The 14451-nt window shown below is 34.7% G+C and overlaps 1 protein-coding gene across 3 annotated transcripts in view; it reads left to right on the forward strand.

Annotated features, from left to right (window-relative positions):
* lin (protein lines homolog) overlaps nucleotides 1-14451 on the forward strand; it is a 109666-nt gene that overhangs the window by 64503 nt on the left and 30712 nt on the right. For all 3 annotated transcript variants that reach the window (XM_090402972.1, XM_090402973.1, XM_090402974.1), the window contains one exon: nucleotides 10834-10922. In XM_090402972.1, the coding sequence (XP_090259098.1) occupies nucleotides 10834-10922 (89 nt within the window). The remainder of the gene's footprint in view (nucleotides 1-10833; nucleotides 10923-14451) is intronic.

A 14451-nucleotide genomic window follows, 5' to 3' on the forward strand; every position in this document is an offset into this window, starting at 1 on the left:
TTTGGATGGAGATATTCAGTTGTTTGCAGATGATGCAAAGTTGGGACGAACCATAAAGAGTAGTGAAGATGTTGTGGCCTTGCAAGAAGACTTGAATAAATTGAGTGATTGGGCAAGCAAATGGGGATGTGAGTTCAATGTTGCAAAATGTAAGGTTTTAAAATTTGGAAAACAAAGATGGGATGCAGAATTTATGCTTGGTGAGAATATATTGTTGGAAGTAGAGGAAATAAGAGATCTGGGAGTGATAGTGGATAAGGATCTAAAATTTAGGGGTCACATCGCCAAAATTGTGAAGACAACACAAAGACTTTTGGGAATGATGAGGAGGACACTGACGTGTAGAAGTAGGGAGATTCTTGTTCCATTGTATAAGGCTTTGATTAGGCCACACATGGACTATTGTGCCCAGATTTGGTCACCTGGTTTTCAGAAGGATGAAGAGATGTTGGAAAGGGTCCAAAGGCGACTGACTAAGGTAGTTTCTGACCTCTGGAATGTCGAGTATGAGGAAAGATTGAAAAGATGTAATTTGCAGAGACTAGTGGAGAGAAGGAAGAGGGGAGATATGATAGAGACCTACAAGTTGGTAAGGGGTTGCTATAGGATCAGTGGTGGAGAAGTTCTACAGCGAATAGTGGGAGATCAGGGGAGAACCAGAGGTCATCCCTGGAAACTGTATAAAGAGGGTGTGAGTAGGGGAGTGAGAGGCAGGTTTTTTTCGTGCAGAGTTGTGAATGATTGGAATGCCTTGCCTGAGAGTGTGGTGTCTGCAAGGAGTTTGAATGTGTTTAAGACCCGGTATGATGAGATGTGTGTGAGATAAAAAGACCTCCTAGATGAGTCTTTGACTCCATGAGGTCTTGTTTAATAATAATAATGTATTCCTGACTGTATGCCTGTCGAGTGTTTTTTACCGCTGCTATCACTGCTTTTTTCATTTAGCAATTTTTCAAAGTAATTACTCCATACTTCAAGGATATTTTTTTCTCCTGTTTTCGTGTCACCTTTATCATCTCTAATTCCTTTTACAGCACCCTTTTCTCCATTTCTGAGCTTCTTCAACAACCTCCAAAATATTTTGCCATCTTCTTGATATTTATTTTCTATGTTCTTGCCAAAGTCTTCCCATGACTTTTGTTTAGCTAGTTTTACACAATGTTTAGCTTTCTTACATTTGTCTCTGTATTCTCTAAGATCACAAGCTGACTTATTTGCCAGGAATTTTTGATATGCTTTCTTCTTTTTCTTCACTGCCTCTCTTACTTTCTGTGTCCACCATGGAGTTCTGATTTTGTTATCTTTTGCAGACAACCTCACCACATGCCTCTCTGGCTGAATCAATCAGGGTTTTCTTCAGGGTTTGCCACTGAATCTCCAAGATTTATTTCCTGTTCTCAAACTCTTTCATTTTTTCTTCAATAAGCTTTGTATATTTTAGTCTACAGTTCACATATGAGAGCTACTCAACTTTTATTCGCTTTAAAACTTTCTTACATGTTATTCTTTTTAATATGAAATTCAATTTTATCCTGCTCAAGACTAAATAGTGATCACTTCCAATTTCAACATAAGCAATTACTGAAGAACGAATATGAAATTATTAGCCAAACCTTTATAAAAAAAAAAAAAAAAAAAAAAAAAAGATCCTCCATAATAAAGCCAAAAAAAGTAAAAAAAAAAATTACACTGATGCCATACTCTACATTAGTGTAATATCAAAAAAAAAAAATAGATAGAACAATATAAATATGATATTTAGGCAACATTCAGACCTACAAAATTATAAAAGCACACTTAGTTCATCCAAAGATCCTCTTCCTTACCTTATCCACTGGGGGGAGTGGGGGGGTACAAAATCCAATGCACCTGCAACTTACCCTACATAATAGGGGAAACAGGATTCACAATCCCAATAAGCAATGTGAACACAAACACCACTTTAATTTCTTCATTAATGGTAAAAGAGGCCTTTCTGACCATGCATTCCAAACATTTCACAAAAGTAATTGGAAAGGTACGAACAACCCTCCAGAACTTGGTTTGAAAGAAAATGTGAAGATGCTGATTCATCATCCTAATCTGCAGAAGAATAATGGATTAACAATTCTAAGAGTCTCGAAGACTCACCTGCAACCCATATAGCATTCAAAAGAACATGATGGCAGAATCCCAACACAAGAAACCTTGATCAGTGGACAGGACCTAAGGATAACAGGACTGTAGAGTTGCAATAGATGTAGTTCCTCTTTAATATATATAAATATATTTTTTTATTTATGATTTTTTATTATTTTGTTGTATTTTATTCAATTTTTTATTCTTTCCCTTGCCAGAGGTCAAGCTAACATAAACAGTTAACAAACTAGTTAATTAAGTTAAGGGGATAATAAATCCTTCATTATTTTAAAGCCGGATACGAAACTTGGAGATTGAAATCTAAGAGTTTAATGCCAAAGAACTATCGGCGAGTCCAAGCGTAAGTCAACACCTGGGTAGTACAACACTAGGGCAACTTGGAGCAAATGTGGAGCAAGCTCCATCACTATCTTTAATATTTTCTCATAATGTAAAACACAGCTCATAGGAGATGTATTACTGTTTTACATTATGAGGAAAAGTTATTACCCAGACCGGTTTTGACCTTTATTGAGGTCTCATCAGTGAATAGGTAGACCTGGAATACCAAGGCTTAAGTGAACCGAACTTACATATACCCCTACTACCGAATTGCCAGGGTGGTGTACCCATATATTATTAGTATTACGATAAATTGCCAAGAGGCTATTTTTTTTTTCATTATTTAAAATAATGAAGGATTTATTATCCCCTTAACTTAATTTATGCTGCCGGAAAAAAAATAGCCTCTTGGCTCTTTATTGTAGTAATAATAATATATGGGTAATTTGGTAGTAGGGGTATATGTAAGTTTGGTTCACTTAAGCCTTGGTATTCCAGGTCTGCCTACTCATTGATGAGACCTCAATAAAGGTCGATACCAGTCTGGGTAGTGACCTCTCCTCATAATGTAAAACAGTAATACATCTCTAGGAGCTGCGTTTTGTATTATGAGAAAATATTAAAGATAGTGATGGAGCTTGCTCCACCTTTGCTCCGAGTTGCCCTAGTGCTGTACTACCCAGATGTTGACTTACGCTTGGACTCGCTGATAGTTCTTCAGCATGAAATTCTTAGATTTCGATCTCCGAGTTTCGTATCCGGCTTTAAAATAATGAAGGATTTGTTATCCCCTTAACTTAATTTATGCCACCAGAAAAAAATAGCCTCTTGGCTCTTTAAACTAGTTAATATTAATAATAATATCAATAGTAGTTAATAAATGAACAAGTGTTCATTGTCCCTGCAAATTCTCATTGAGGTAAGCTCTCATGTCTCAGTGGTGTGTGGTGGTGCACCATCTTGTTGGAAGAGAAATTGATCATTCCCATAAAGTGCATGAATGGCATGTAAAATGGATTTGAGTAGCATGTCTAGGTACACTTAACCAGTAACAGTACCTTCAAAGAAGAATGGTCCTATTAAACTCTAGATGACCATCCATGTTATACATTGAGCCCCGGTAAATTGACTGCCTTGTCCACATGAACGCCTGGATTTTCTGGATCCCAGTAATACAATTTTGCCAATTCACTGTTCCATTAAGCTTAAATTATGCTTCATCAGACCAAACCATCTTCCTCACAAACTCCTCATCCTCATCTACCATGTGTTGAAACCACTCACAATACTGCATTCTTCGATCAGGATTGTCTTCGTTCATTGCATGTAATAATCTTGGGATGTAAACTTTCCATTTAGCTGATTTAAGAATGTGTCATATGCTTGCACCACTGCTAACCCCTGTCTCATGTGCACATTGTGTGGTACACTTCTGTAGCAAGCGTGTAAACTGTTTCAACACCATAGCCGAGGAAGCAGGACTTGTTATTGTTGTGCGAGGCCTCCCGTTTCTTCCCTGGTGCATATCACACCAGGTACCATGGGTCTCAAACTTATCACGAATACATGCAATTGTCAGGCATGTTGGAGCTTAGGTTGCAAACTCACCCCTCCATTATCGTTGAACTTCAACATTCTCAAATTTGAAATACTACTTTCAAATGGTCTTGCGTTCCTTGAACGAGAATTGTGCCTCGGCCATTTTGTTTGACTGTCCTACTGGTCATGTCTTGATGCTACTATTCATGTGAGTAATGACATCCTTTGAGAAAACATCATACCACACATTGCTACTGTAATTCGATACAAGTCCATAGGCGACATCCTGTTAGTGTGGATACATTTTTTTAACAGACTCTGTATATGTTTTCCTGATGATGACCTTGATGTGGAGGTCAAAACATTAAGTGTTATTTTTCTTAATTATAAGTAAACTAACTGCTCTCTCACATGTTTTTGTCTCCACAAATTCTCCAATGAATAAAAAGCTATTGTTTCCCAAGAAAAATAAACTAAACATACTATTTTTTTAATAGATAAGTGAATTTGTTAAAATTTTCTGTAAATGTGAGCAAAACATTCTGAAGGAAGTCCCTTTACATAGGGTGTTAACACTCTTCATACATCAAACAGTAGAGGTATTGCTGAAGTTATCAGTGAATTTTTTGCATGAAGCTAGAATTCTAACATTCATGGATATGGTGTTCTTGACTGAAAATTTTTAGTTGAAGTAAATCCTCAGAAGAACAGATGGTATTAGATCTAATTATTATTAAGATTCAGGCCTCCATGGAGTCAAAAGACTCACTGTGGAAGATCCTTCCTAGAAAACACAAACGCTATCATACCACTCATTGATGGTTCTTGTTCTTACCATTCTATCAGGCAGTGCATTCCATGGTTAAACCAACCTCCATGCAAATAAACTACTCCTCACCCTCTTGCTCACAGCCTCCTTTCATAACTTCCAGGGATGGACACTTGTCCTTGCTCGTTCCCCCGTTCCATCAAACGAAAGAACTCCCCAGTGTCGATCCTGTAACTACCTCTCAACAGTTTAAAAGTCTCAAACATATCACCTCTCCTTCTTCTATCTACCAAACTCTGCAGTCCACATTCCCTCAACCGATCCTTATAACTAACATTGTATAGTCCTAAAACCATCTTTGTTATCTGCTTCTGTACCCTTTCTATAGTTAATTTTTCCCCTTCAAACCCTGGGGACCAAATTTGAGAACGATACTAGTGTGGTCTGATCAGAGCTTTATACAATCGAATAACAACTCTTTTATCTCTGTAGGTCAGCGTCATTCTCACTATTGCAGCAATCCTCTGGATTACCTTCTCCACCTTTGCAACATGTTCCCGTAATTTCAGGTTTCTATCAATCATCATCCCCAGATCTCTTGTCTCCCTTATTTCCTCCAGTACAGCTCCTCAAAAAGAGTATGCTGCATCCGATCGATGTAACCCAAACTCCAAGACTTTACATTTTGCTTCATTAAACTGATCCCCCGCCTCATTTGCCCATCTATCTAGTTTATTTAAATCCTCTTGCAGGGCTGCCACATTTGCACTATTACTAATAATCCTTCTCAACTTCACATCAACTGCAAACAACTGAATATCTCCCTGCAATCCACTGACAATGCCATTGACATAAAGGTTAAACACTACAGGTCCCAGTACGGAGCCCTGTGGGACCCCAATTGTAACCTTCTGCCTTGTTGATATTGCCCCCCCCCCCCCATACAACTCCCTGATACCTAGAATGGAAGGGGGGGGGTGCTGTTGATGATAGCAGGTGACTTACGTCCTCAAAAGTGGAGATGCAAGATGTAAATTGTGTCAATGGTTTTTGAGTCAGTATAACATGAGGATGACAGGAAGAGAGATATTTAGTCAGATGCTGCTATAGGCCAGGCAATGTGGGATTCGGTGATGAAGAAATGTATAAGCAACTTGGATTAGTGAACAAGGGACGGGTGAATTATTATAGGTTATTTTAATTATTGTAGAATAGATTGGAATGAAGAGATAGCATTTGAGAATAAGGAAAATGAATGTAAGTTTTTGAAAGACAACTATCTTAGGCAGTAAAGGAAGGGCCACGAGAATAAAGAGTTTTAGATCTGATCATTTCATCAGAGGATTTGATTAAGTATGGTTTCTCACTTCCCTCTGGTGAAGAGTGAGAGTGATCACCTGGGTTGTTGCTAGCCATATAAAGACTTCTATGAGGAAAAGATATATGTAGAATTACAAGGGTGGTGATTATGAAAAGCTAACGATGTCTCCTAAGCTTGGTGATATAGCATGGAATGAGCTGAGATGTTAAGCGGGAGGGAGATAAATGCTGTATGGACCAAAAGATATTTAACAACATTAAGAAATGAATGTATTTTGAAGTGAAAAAGACTGAATAAAGATGTGACTGTGTGATAGTATGTACTTCCCATAATTAGTCTCTGATTCCATTGCAGTTAGATTTTAATAATAATAGAGAAGGGGATGAATATACTGAAATCAGAGTTTCTAAATGTTCAGGGATGCCAAAGAGAAGACAGTGGACTCCCAATGGCAGTTCTGTTTCTGATTATGTGACTTAAATGTATTTAATATATCTACCATGAGAATCTTCTGGTAAAAAAAATTCTAGAGTTTCTGCTAAAGGTATGATAGTAGAAAAAAAAAATGGAGGAGGGAAGTAGCTTTCAAACCGACCATAATTCAATTACTATTTTAGATTCTTGATTTCAAAGATAAAGTTAAAATAATTTTAAACATGACGTTCCACTCCCTAAAGGTTGTGGTAAGGCTGTAGCTTCAAATTATAGGCCAGTCTGTATATCTGGAGTTGTAGTGAAGGTTCTGCAGAGATTGATGAGAAGTAGGATACAGAAATGGTTGATAACTGCAGTATTCTCTGTACTATTTGCATGGATCTGTTAAGGGGAGATCATGTTTCACTAACTTACTTATATTCTACTTATTCCTACTATGGTTATATATTTCTCTTTTAGTATAAATCTTAAATTTAGGTGATGAAAGATGTCATTGTAAAATTCAATATATCTTTTCTAGAGCAGGATTTCCAGATTATCTTACACTTAGTCCTCCTATGGTACTAATGCTCATGTACTGTAGCTTTATAATATTTCCTGGATTTGAATTTACATTAAAAAATAATAATAAACATTAAAAAAAAACACTTGGCTGATACTGTTACTCTTCGAATTACAGATAAAATGAATATTGTTTCTCCATCTGAATTAGCAAACTGCAGATTATTTTTAAATGCAGATATGATAATTTTCACAGAACAAAACTTAAATAGCTGTAATGAAGTATGCAAAATGGAGGTGTCATGAATAATAATAATTAACTATTGTTACATGACACCTCCAAGGAGTCCAAAAACTCATCAAGGAAGGGCACCTACTCTACAGCTTTCTGGCTCCACCACTTAATCTACCAACTACAGTGAACCAAACCATAACTACCATCATCATCATCTATACCAATGCCATCTACGGCCCACCACAACCACTAGTGTTTTCACAGATAATCACAAACATCCATGCCCACGGTGGAATTCTAACCTGCAGCCTTTTGGTTGGAGAGCGGATATGCTAACCAGGTCGGCAATGCCAGGCATTATGAAGCTAAACTTTAATAAGACAGTGGAAATAAGTAGAAACCCAGAAATTATAAGTAATAGCATCTAATGGGGTGATTTAAGTAGTTCCACTTACTTGGTCAGTCAGTATAATCTGGACTACATCATATTAAAGAGTAAATTTGGACATGAGCAGACAACAACAACAAAATGGGCATATAGCTGAAAATAAAACTACAGTATGAAAGATATTTATCTTATCAGTCTTCTTGTACTCTTCAGAATACTTGATCACAAAGAAGCAAGAAGAAAGAAAATTTCAAGCCTTTAAGATAAAATGCCTGAGGCAGAACCAGTTGAACAGAAATGGAAAATAACAAAAATATGAGATTAAAACTAAATTGCCATAATAAATAACAGAAAAAATAAGATAAGTGATAATAACAGAAAAAATAAGATAAGTGGTTTGGCCATATTTGAATAATGAACTAAGAATAACTATAAAGCCAATTGCTTGGAGTGATTAATAAAAACTAATACCCAGAAAAAATAGGGGGAAAATAATTTAATTGGCTATTACATAAAGTCAGACTCTTTATTACAAAGGGAGTTTGATGTTGTAATAAGTACCAGTGGAGAAGATATGCCTTGACAAGGGAGGGGAAGACTTTGCCATTTTGTTTAATTAAAAAAAAAAACTGATTTTTCATAAAATCAGTGGAGATTTTATGAAAAATCTGCACTGTGGAGATTTTGTTGATTTGTCATATCAAAATTAACAAGAAAATTAGCAATAATGTCAGTTCTTAAGACATGGTTTCTTTAAGTCAAAGAAAGATTCTTTATAAAAAAGATGGTGGAGTGGATAGAAATGTAGTTAGATATAGTTGCATAAAAAATATTTATTTTATGAGAATAGTAATTTCTTATCTAATTAAATCAGTTTTTATTTTAAAATAGCATGTTTATATGTAACAGATTCTTTTTTGGATAATACACGTAATTCACTACAGTTAATAGAAAGTGGAGAAAGGCATAATATTCATCAAGGTGCATCCCAATGAAAGTAACCCATACTCTAGAGTAACATATATTATTGAATGATAAATATCAAGTTTTTTCTCATATACATTTTTTTATTTATACTAGATGTATTTCCTCTATACGTTTTGCTGTCTATATGACTTCTTCAAGTGTCATTCCTTAGAAGGGGGGTTGGCAAACCATGTCATGGAACTTTTTTCTTTCTTTTGCTGCTCTGGAAAATTTATGGTAATTCACGCCAGTCCAGTCCTTAATGTCTTCAAACCACATTCTCTTGGGTCTACCTCTCCCTCTTTTTCCATCCAGTTTCCCTTCTAATATTAATTTCTAAATGCCTTCTTATCTAGTTAGATGTTCAAAATATTTAAGTTTTTGTTCTTTAATTATTTTCATTAATGTTCTTTTCATTTTTGCTTTCTTTAAAACATCTTCATTTTCTCTGTCCATGATATTTTCAACATTCTTCTGATAGTCCACGTTTCAAAAGCTTCTAATTTTTTCTCTGCTTCTTTATTTAGAGTCCATGTTTCACTGTTGTAGAGAAGACATGATCAGATATAGCATTTTATTAATCTTTTTCTTGTGTCTTTGTTAATGTCTCTGGATGTTAGAATTGTTTTCATATCAATAAAGGCTTTTCTTGCTATCTCTATTCATTTTTTTATTTCTTTAAAGGAATTTCTTCCATCTGTAAACATTTGTCCCAAATATATAAAAGACTGAACCTGTTCAATTTTTTTTTTGTTAACAGTTATGTTTAATTTCTTATTTATTGGTTCTTTTGATATAATCATGCACTATTTGTTTTCTTTAGGTTAATAATTAATCTCATGTGTAAGCTTCTGTTGTAAATTTCTGTTCTGTAACTAAGTTTTGAAGATCATCTTCAGATTCAGCTACAAGGACTGTGTCATGTGCATACCTGAAGTTGTTGAAGTTCCTACCCCCAACTTTTACACCCTTCAGTTCTGAAATATCTTTAAAAACTTGTTCACTATATATATTATGTGATAAGGGTGATAAGACACATTTTTGTCTTACTCCTTTTTTGATTTCAAAGTTGTCAGAATATGCATTTTTATATTGTATTGAGGCCATTTGATTCCAGTATATATTTGTAATTATAAAACAAAGATATATGCTTTTCTGGTTATCGAGGCTTCTTTCACATAATGTTTTCAAATTGAAAATTCCTTCTCTCTTGTACTTTTGTCTTTTTGAAAACCTGATTGAGTGTCTTCTATTCCTATTGACAAAGTGCCTTTTATTCTTTCTATGATTATTCTCAGTAGTAATTTTGCAACATGGCTTGTTAAACTTAATAGTCTATATTCTGAACATTCAAAAGTTTTCTTAGAATATTGGGAATAGTGACAAAGATGGATTTCCGTAGATCATCAGGAATGCATTTATTTTAAAATAGCATGTTTGTATGTAACAGATTCTTTTTTTTTTTTTTTTTTGGATAATACATCATTTTGGATGCATCAAGGTGCATCCCAATGAAAATAACCCATACATACTCTAGGGCAGTGATGGCGAACCTTTTTACCCAGGTATGTCAAACTTTTTTTTTTTTTAAATATTGACATTGTTGATGTGCCACTTGCATACATGCATTATAAATGTAACAACATAATCATAGAAATCATAGATGGTGACTTATACATATCATATTAGGCTATTTATTTAATAGGACATTGATATAAAATCTATGAATTCATATTATACAATTAATTTAATAAACTGAAATTACAAATTTACATTACATTTAATGCCTTTTCTGTTGCTGACTACTGATAGAAAGTTCTTTCAATGAACAAACCTACCTTCACCTTAAGTGAGAAGCGATCTTGCATGATTTATTGCAGTTTTTTTTATCAGAATACCAATATTTTTCAACATCCAAGGTGTGTCACCTGAAACCTTCAAGTGTGTCAGTGCTGACACGCATGTCATAGGTTCGCCATTACTGCTCTAGGGTAACATATATTATTGAATAATAAATATCAAGATTTTTCTCATATATATTTTTTATTTATACTAGATATATTTCCTCTATATGTTTTGCTGTCTGTATGACTAACAGCATCATTAGGAGATTGCTTAACATAAGTAAAATTGACAAAAAATTAATGTATAAAAAAAGCATATATTATTGTTGCATTCCATATCTGCTAAGTATACTTTGGAGTGGTTTATAATTTCAGCACTACCAGACATGAAGCACCTGTGTGCGACATGATATTGTTGAGAAAGGTGGTGCTCTTAGGATTAAAAGCTACATTAGTGCTCAGTGGTAAGTATCTTTTGTTTCTCGTATTCCAAAAATTTCATGTCCAGTAGATTAAAAAAAAAAATTCACAAAGAATGTTACCCCACAAAAAAAAAAGCGCTTATTATTATTATTCAGGCCTCCATGGAGTCAAGAGACTCGTCGCAGGAGGTCCTTCCTAGGATACACAAAGTCTATCATATCACTCTTTGAACTCATTGACTGTTCTTGCTCTCACCACTCTGTCAGGCAATGCATTCCACAGTTCCACCACCCTCCATGCAAAGAAACCACTTCTCACCCTCTTGCTCAAGCTTCCTTTCGTACTTTCCAGGGTGGCCCCTTGTCATCACTCATTCCCGCTGCATTATTAAGATATTATAGTCAATTCTTGCTGTAATAAACATGTCGTGTCAAAATTGGTCTACCTAGCTAAATTTCCATAGCATTAATGTTATGCTAAAGAAGGTTCACTGTATCAGACTTTCTCCTATGACATACTATTTCTTTGGTTCTATGAGTTTGCTATATTGACAGCTGACTGTGTCAGTATTAATCATTTTAAAAAAATGGTTTTATGCTTATGATGATATAAAACTTATGACTGCATAAAACTTTCTGGCTGTTCGTTTATTTAAATAAACATCCATAAGTTTTTATACTCATAAGTTTCAGTTTAGTTTTACTGAAGTGATGAACAGAGCAAAATAAAAACATGAAAGGCTTTGAGCTTAGTCAAAACTACTTTGAACATGTTTGAAACATATAGAGAAATTGCATGATTTTAAGGTTAATTCCTTAAAAAAGAAATTTGTTTAAACCTCCTTCAATAACACATTTTCATTTTCTTTTACCAGAATATCTGATTTCCTTATTTCTTTAATGATAGTATTAATCTGATAGGAAGGGATGATGGGCAGAAAGCCAAAAACATAGTAAACATGAGGACATTTTATGTATTGTCTCCTTTGCCTGTTGTCGCTGTGTTCTCTTCAGCCTTCAAACTTACGAAATCTGTATAGAATATCTTTACAAAAATTTGTTAAGTGACCTTCAGTTTTGAGTCTAGATTACAATATTTGATCTGTCATTTTGTACTACCCACATTTATGCTTAGAGTGAAATATACCATGCAGTGGAGCACATGACAAGGCCAAAGATTTCACTCTGACTGAATGAGAAAGTTTTTATTTGCTTTTAACGAATTTGTATTTTAGTTTTCATTTCAGACAAATTATGGCGCTTCAACCATGTTATAAATAATTATTTAAATTTCCCGACATTTTGACCATCATATATTAAGGTCATCATCTGGAGTATATACATATATAGAGAGAGACAAGCTATATTACATTTCACATAGTATGCCAAAGAGACAATGATTTGATCAGCAGCTATTCTACCTGACCTTTAGTGAAAAAATAAAATAACTATATCAAAGCTATATTCTGTTTCTGACAGCATCAGAGAAAAAAAATTTATATAGATAGTTTTACAGCAAAAGTGATGTCCTAATTTAACATGAGAATTGTTATATTAGATTTAAGATCTGGATTGCCTATAGTCAACTCTTAAGGAAAAATGTTGTGGGTAGAAATATGTGCCTTCCATATTCTTGGGATTTTTAGACTATCATTATTGTTAAGATTAGGGTGGTTGATAAGAATTTCACAAGCCTCCTTAAATTTACGTTCATACCACATTTTGGTGTGATGTAAACAACAGGTGCTTTTCTAGTAAATTCTATGTAAAGTATTCAGGACATGATCAGAAAGGCCAGCTTTACCATAGTTATTAAATTTAATGTGCCATTTATGTTCATTTTTTCTGATAGGAATTGTGTGTTCTGTTTCCCCTATATAAGGCAAATTACAGGTGCAATGAATACAGTATACTCCAGAGTGGGCCAGCAAAAAAAGTGGATCCTTGGATGAGTTAAGTTCCTTAATTTTGCAAGAGGTTTAAAGGTGGCTTTAAGGTTGTATTTCTGTGGTATTCTTTTTATTTTATCTGATATCCCTTTAATATATGGAAAGGTTACAGTTTTATTGTAGTCTAGTTTATTTTTGTTTTTAAGTGAAGTCTTGTGAAGAATTTTGTTGATAGTATTTTGGCTGTAGCCATTTTTTAGGAATGTATTGCTGATAACTTTTAATTCATCTTTAAGTTCTTGTTCATTGGAGCAAATCTTCAAAGTTCTGTTTTTTAGTATGTTATTGACACTTAGTTTTTGTGTTGGGTGGTAGTAGGGTTTATGCATATATGTTGGCCAGTACGTGTAGGTTTTTGGTAAACAGTGAAGGAAAGACTGCCAAAAGGAAGATGTGTGACAAGTATATCTAGAAAAGGAGGTGTGTTCCGCTTTTCAATCTTAATTGTGAATTGTATGCATTTTCGTTGTTTGTTTAGGTGGCTGAGGAAAGTGTCTAATGTCTGGCGGCCACGGGACCAGATAGCAAAAACATCATCAATGTATCTAATCCAGACTTTGGTTTTAAAGGAGAGAAATCTAGAGCACAAGAATTTCATAACTTTCATTTGTCCTGTAATAGTTGGATTACAGGACAAATTCCCTCCCAATATCACAGCACTCTTTGCAGGCAAGGCACATATTCTACCCACATAACCTTTTTCCCTAAGTGTTGACTATAGGCAATTCAGGATCTTAAATCTAATATAATAACTTAAATACAAATAAAGAGCCAATAGGCTTCATTTCGGCGATGTAACATTATTTATAAGGGGATATTAAATCCCACATTGTTTCAAAACCGAATAAGAAACTCAAAGATCAGAATCAAAGAGTTTCATGCCAAATATAGTAAACTATAAAAGTATCGGCGACTACTAGCGTAAGCTAAAGCAAGTAGTACAAGTACGTAGTACAAGCTAGGGCAACTAGTAGCAAAGGTGTGTAAAGCTCTGATCTATTCTTAGTATTTCCCATAATGTAAAACACATCTCCTAGGAGATGTATGATGTTATACATTATGGTGGGAGGTCACTACCCAGACCGGTTTCAACCTTTATTGAGGTTTCATCAGTGAGTAGTTAGACCAAATTAATACTGATCAGAGCTTTACCAACCTTTGCTATGAGTTGCCCTAGCTTGTACTATGTGCTTTAGCTTACGCTAGTAGTCGCCGATACTTTTATAGTTTACTATATTCGGCATGAAACTCTTTGATTCTGATCTTTGAGTTTCTTATTCGGTTTTGAAACAATGTGGGATTTAATATCCCCTTAATTTAAATAATGTTATATCGCCGAAATGAAGCCTATTGGCTCTTTATTTATATTTAAGTAATTTAATGGGTGCACCTTTTTGACAACTCATATAGCAACATATATAAGTTCTTTTCGTTATACCCTTGATATTAATTTGGTCTAGCTACTCACTGATGAAACCTCAATAAAGATTGAAACCAGTCTGGGTAGTGACCTCTCACCATAATGTATAACATCATACATCTCCTAGGAGATGTGTTTTACATTATGGGAAATACTAAGAATATCGATCAGAGCTTTACCCACCTTTGCTACAAGTTGCCGA

This window comes from Typopeltis vanoorti, chromosome 13 (assembly GCF_054136105.1).
Source record: "Typopeltis vanoorti isolate ZY-2024b chromosome 13, IOZ_Tvanoo_1.0, whole genome shotgun sequence".
Lineage (NCBI taxonomy): Eukaryota > Metazoa > Arthropoda > Arachnida > Uropygi > Thelyphonidae > Typopeltis > Typopeltis vanoorti.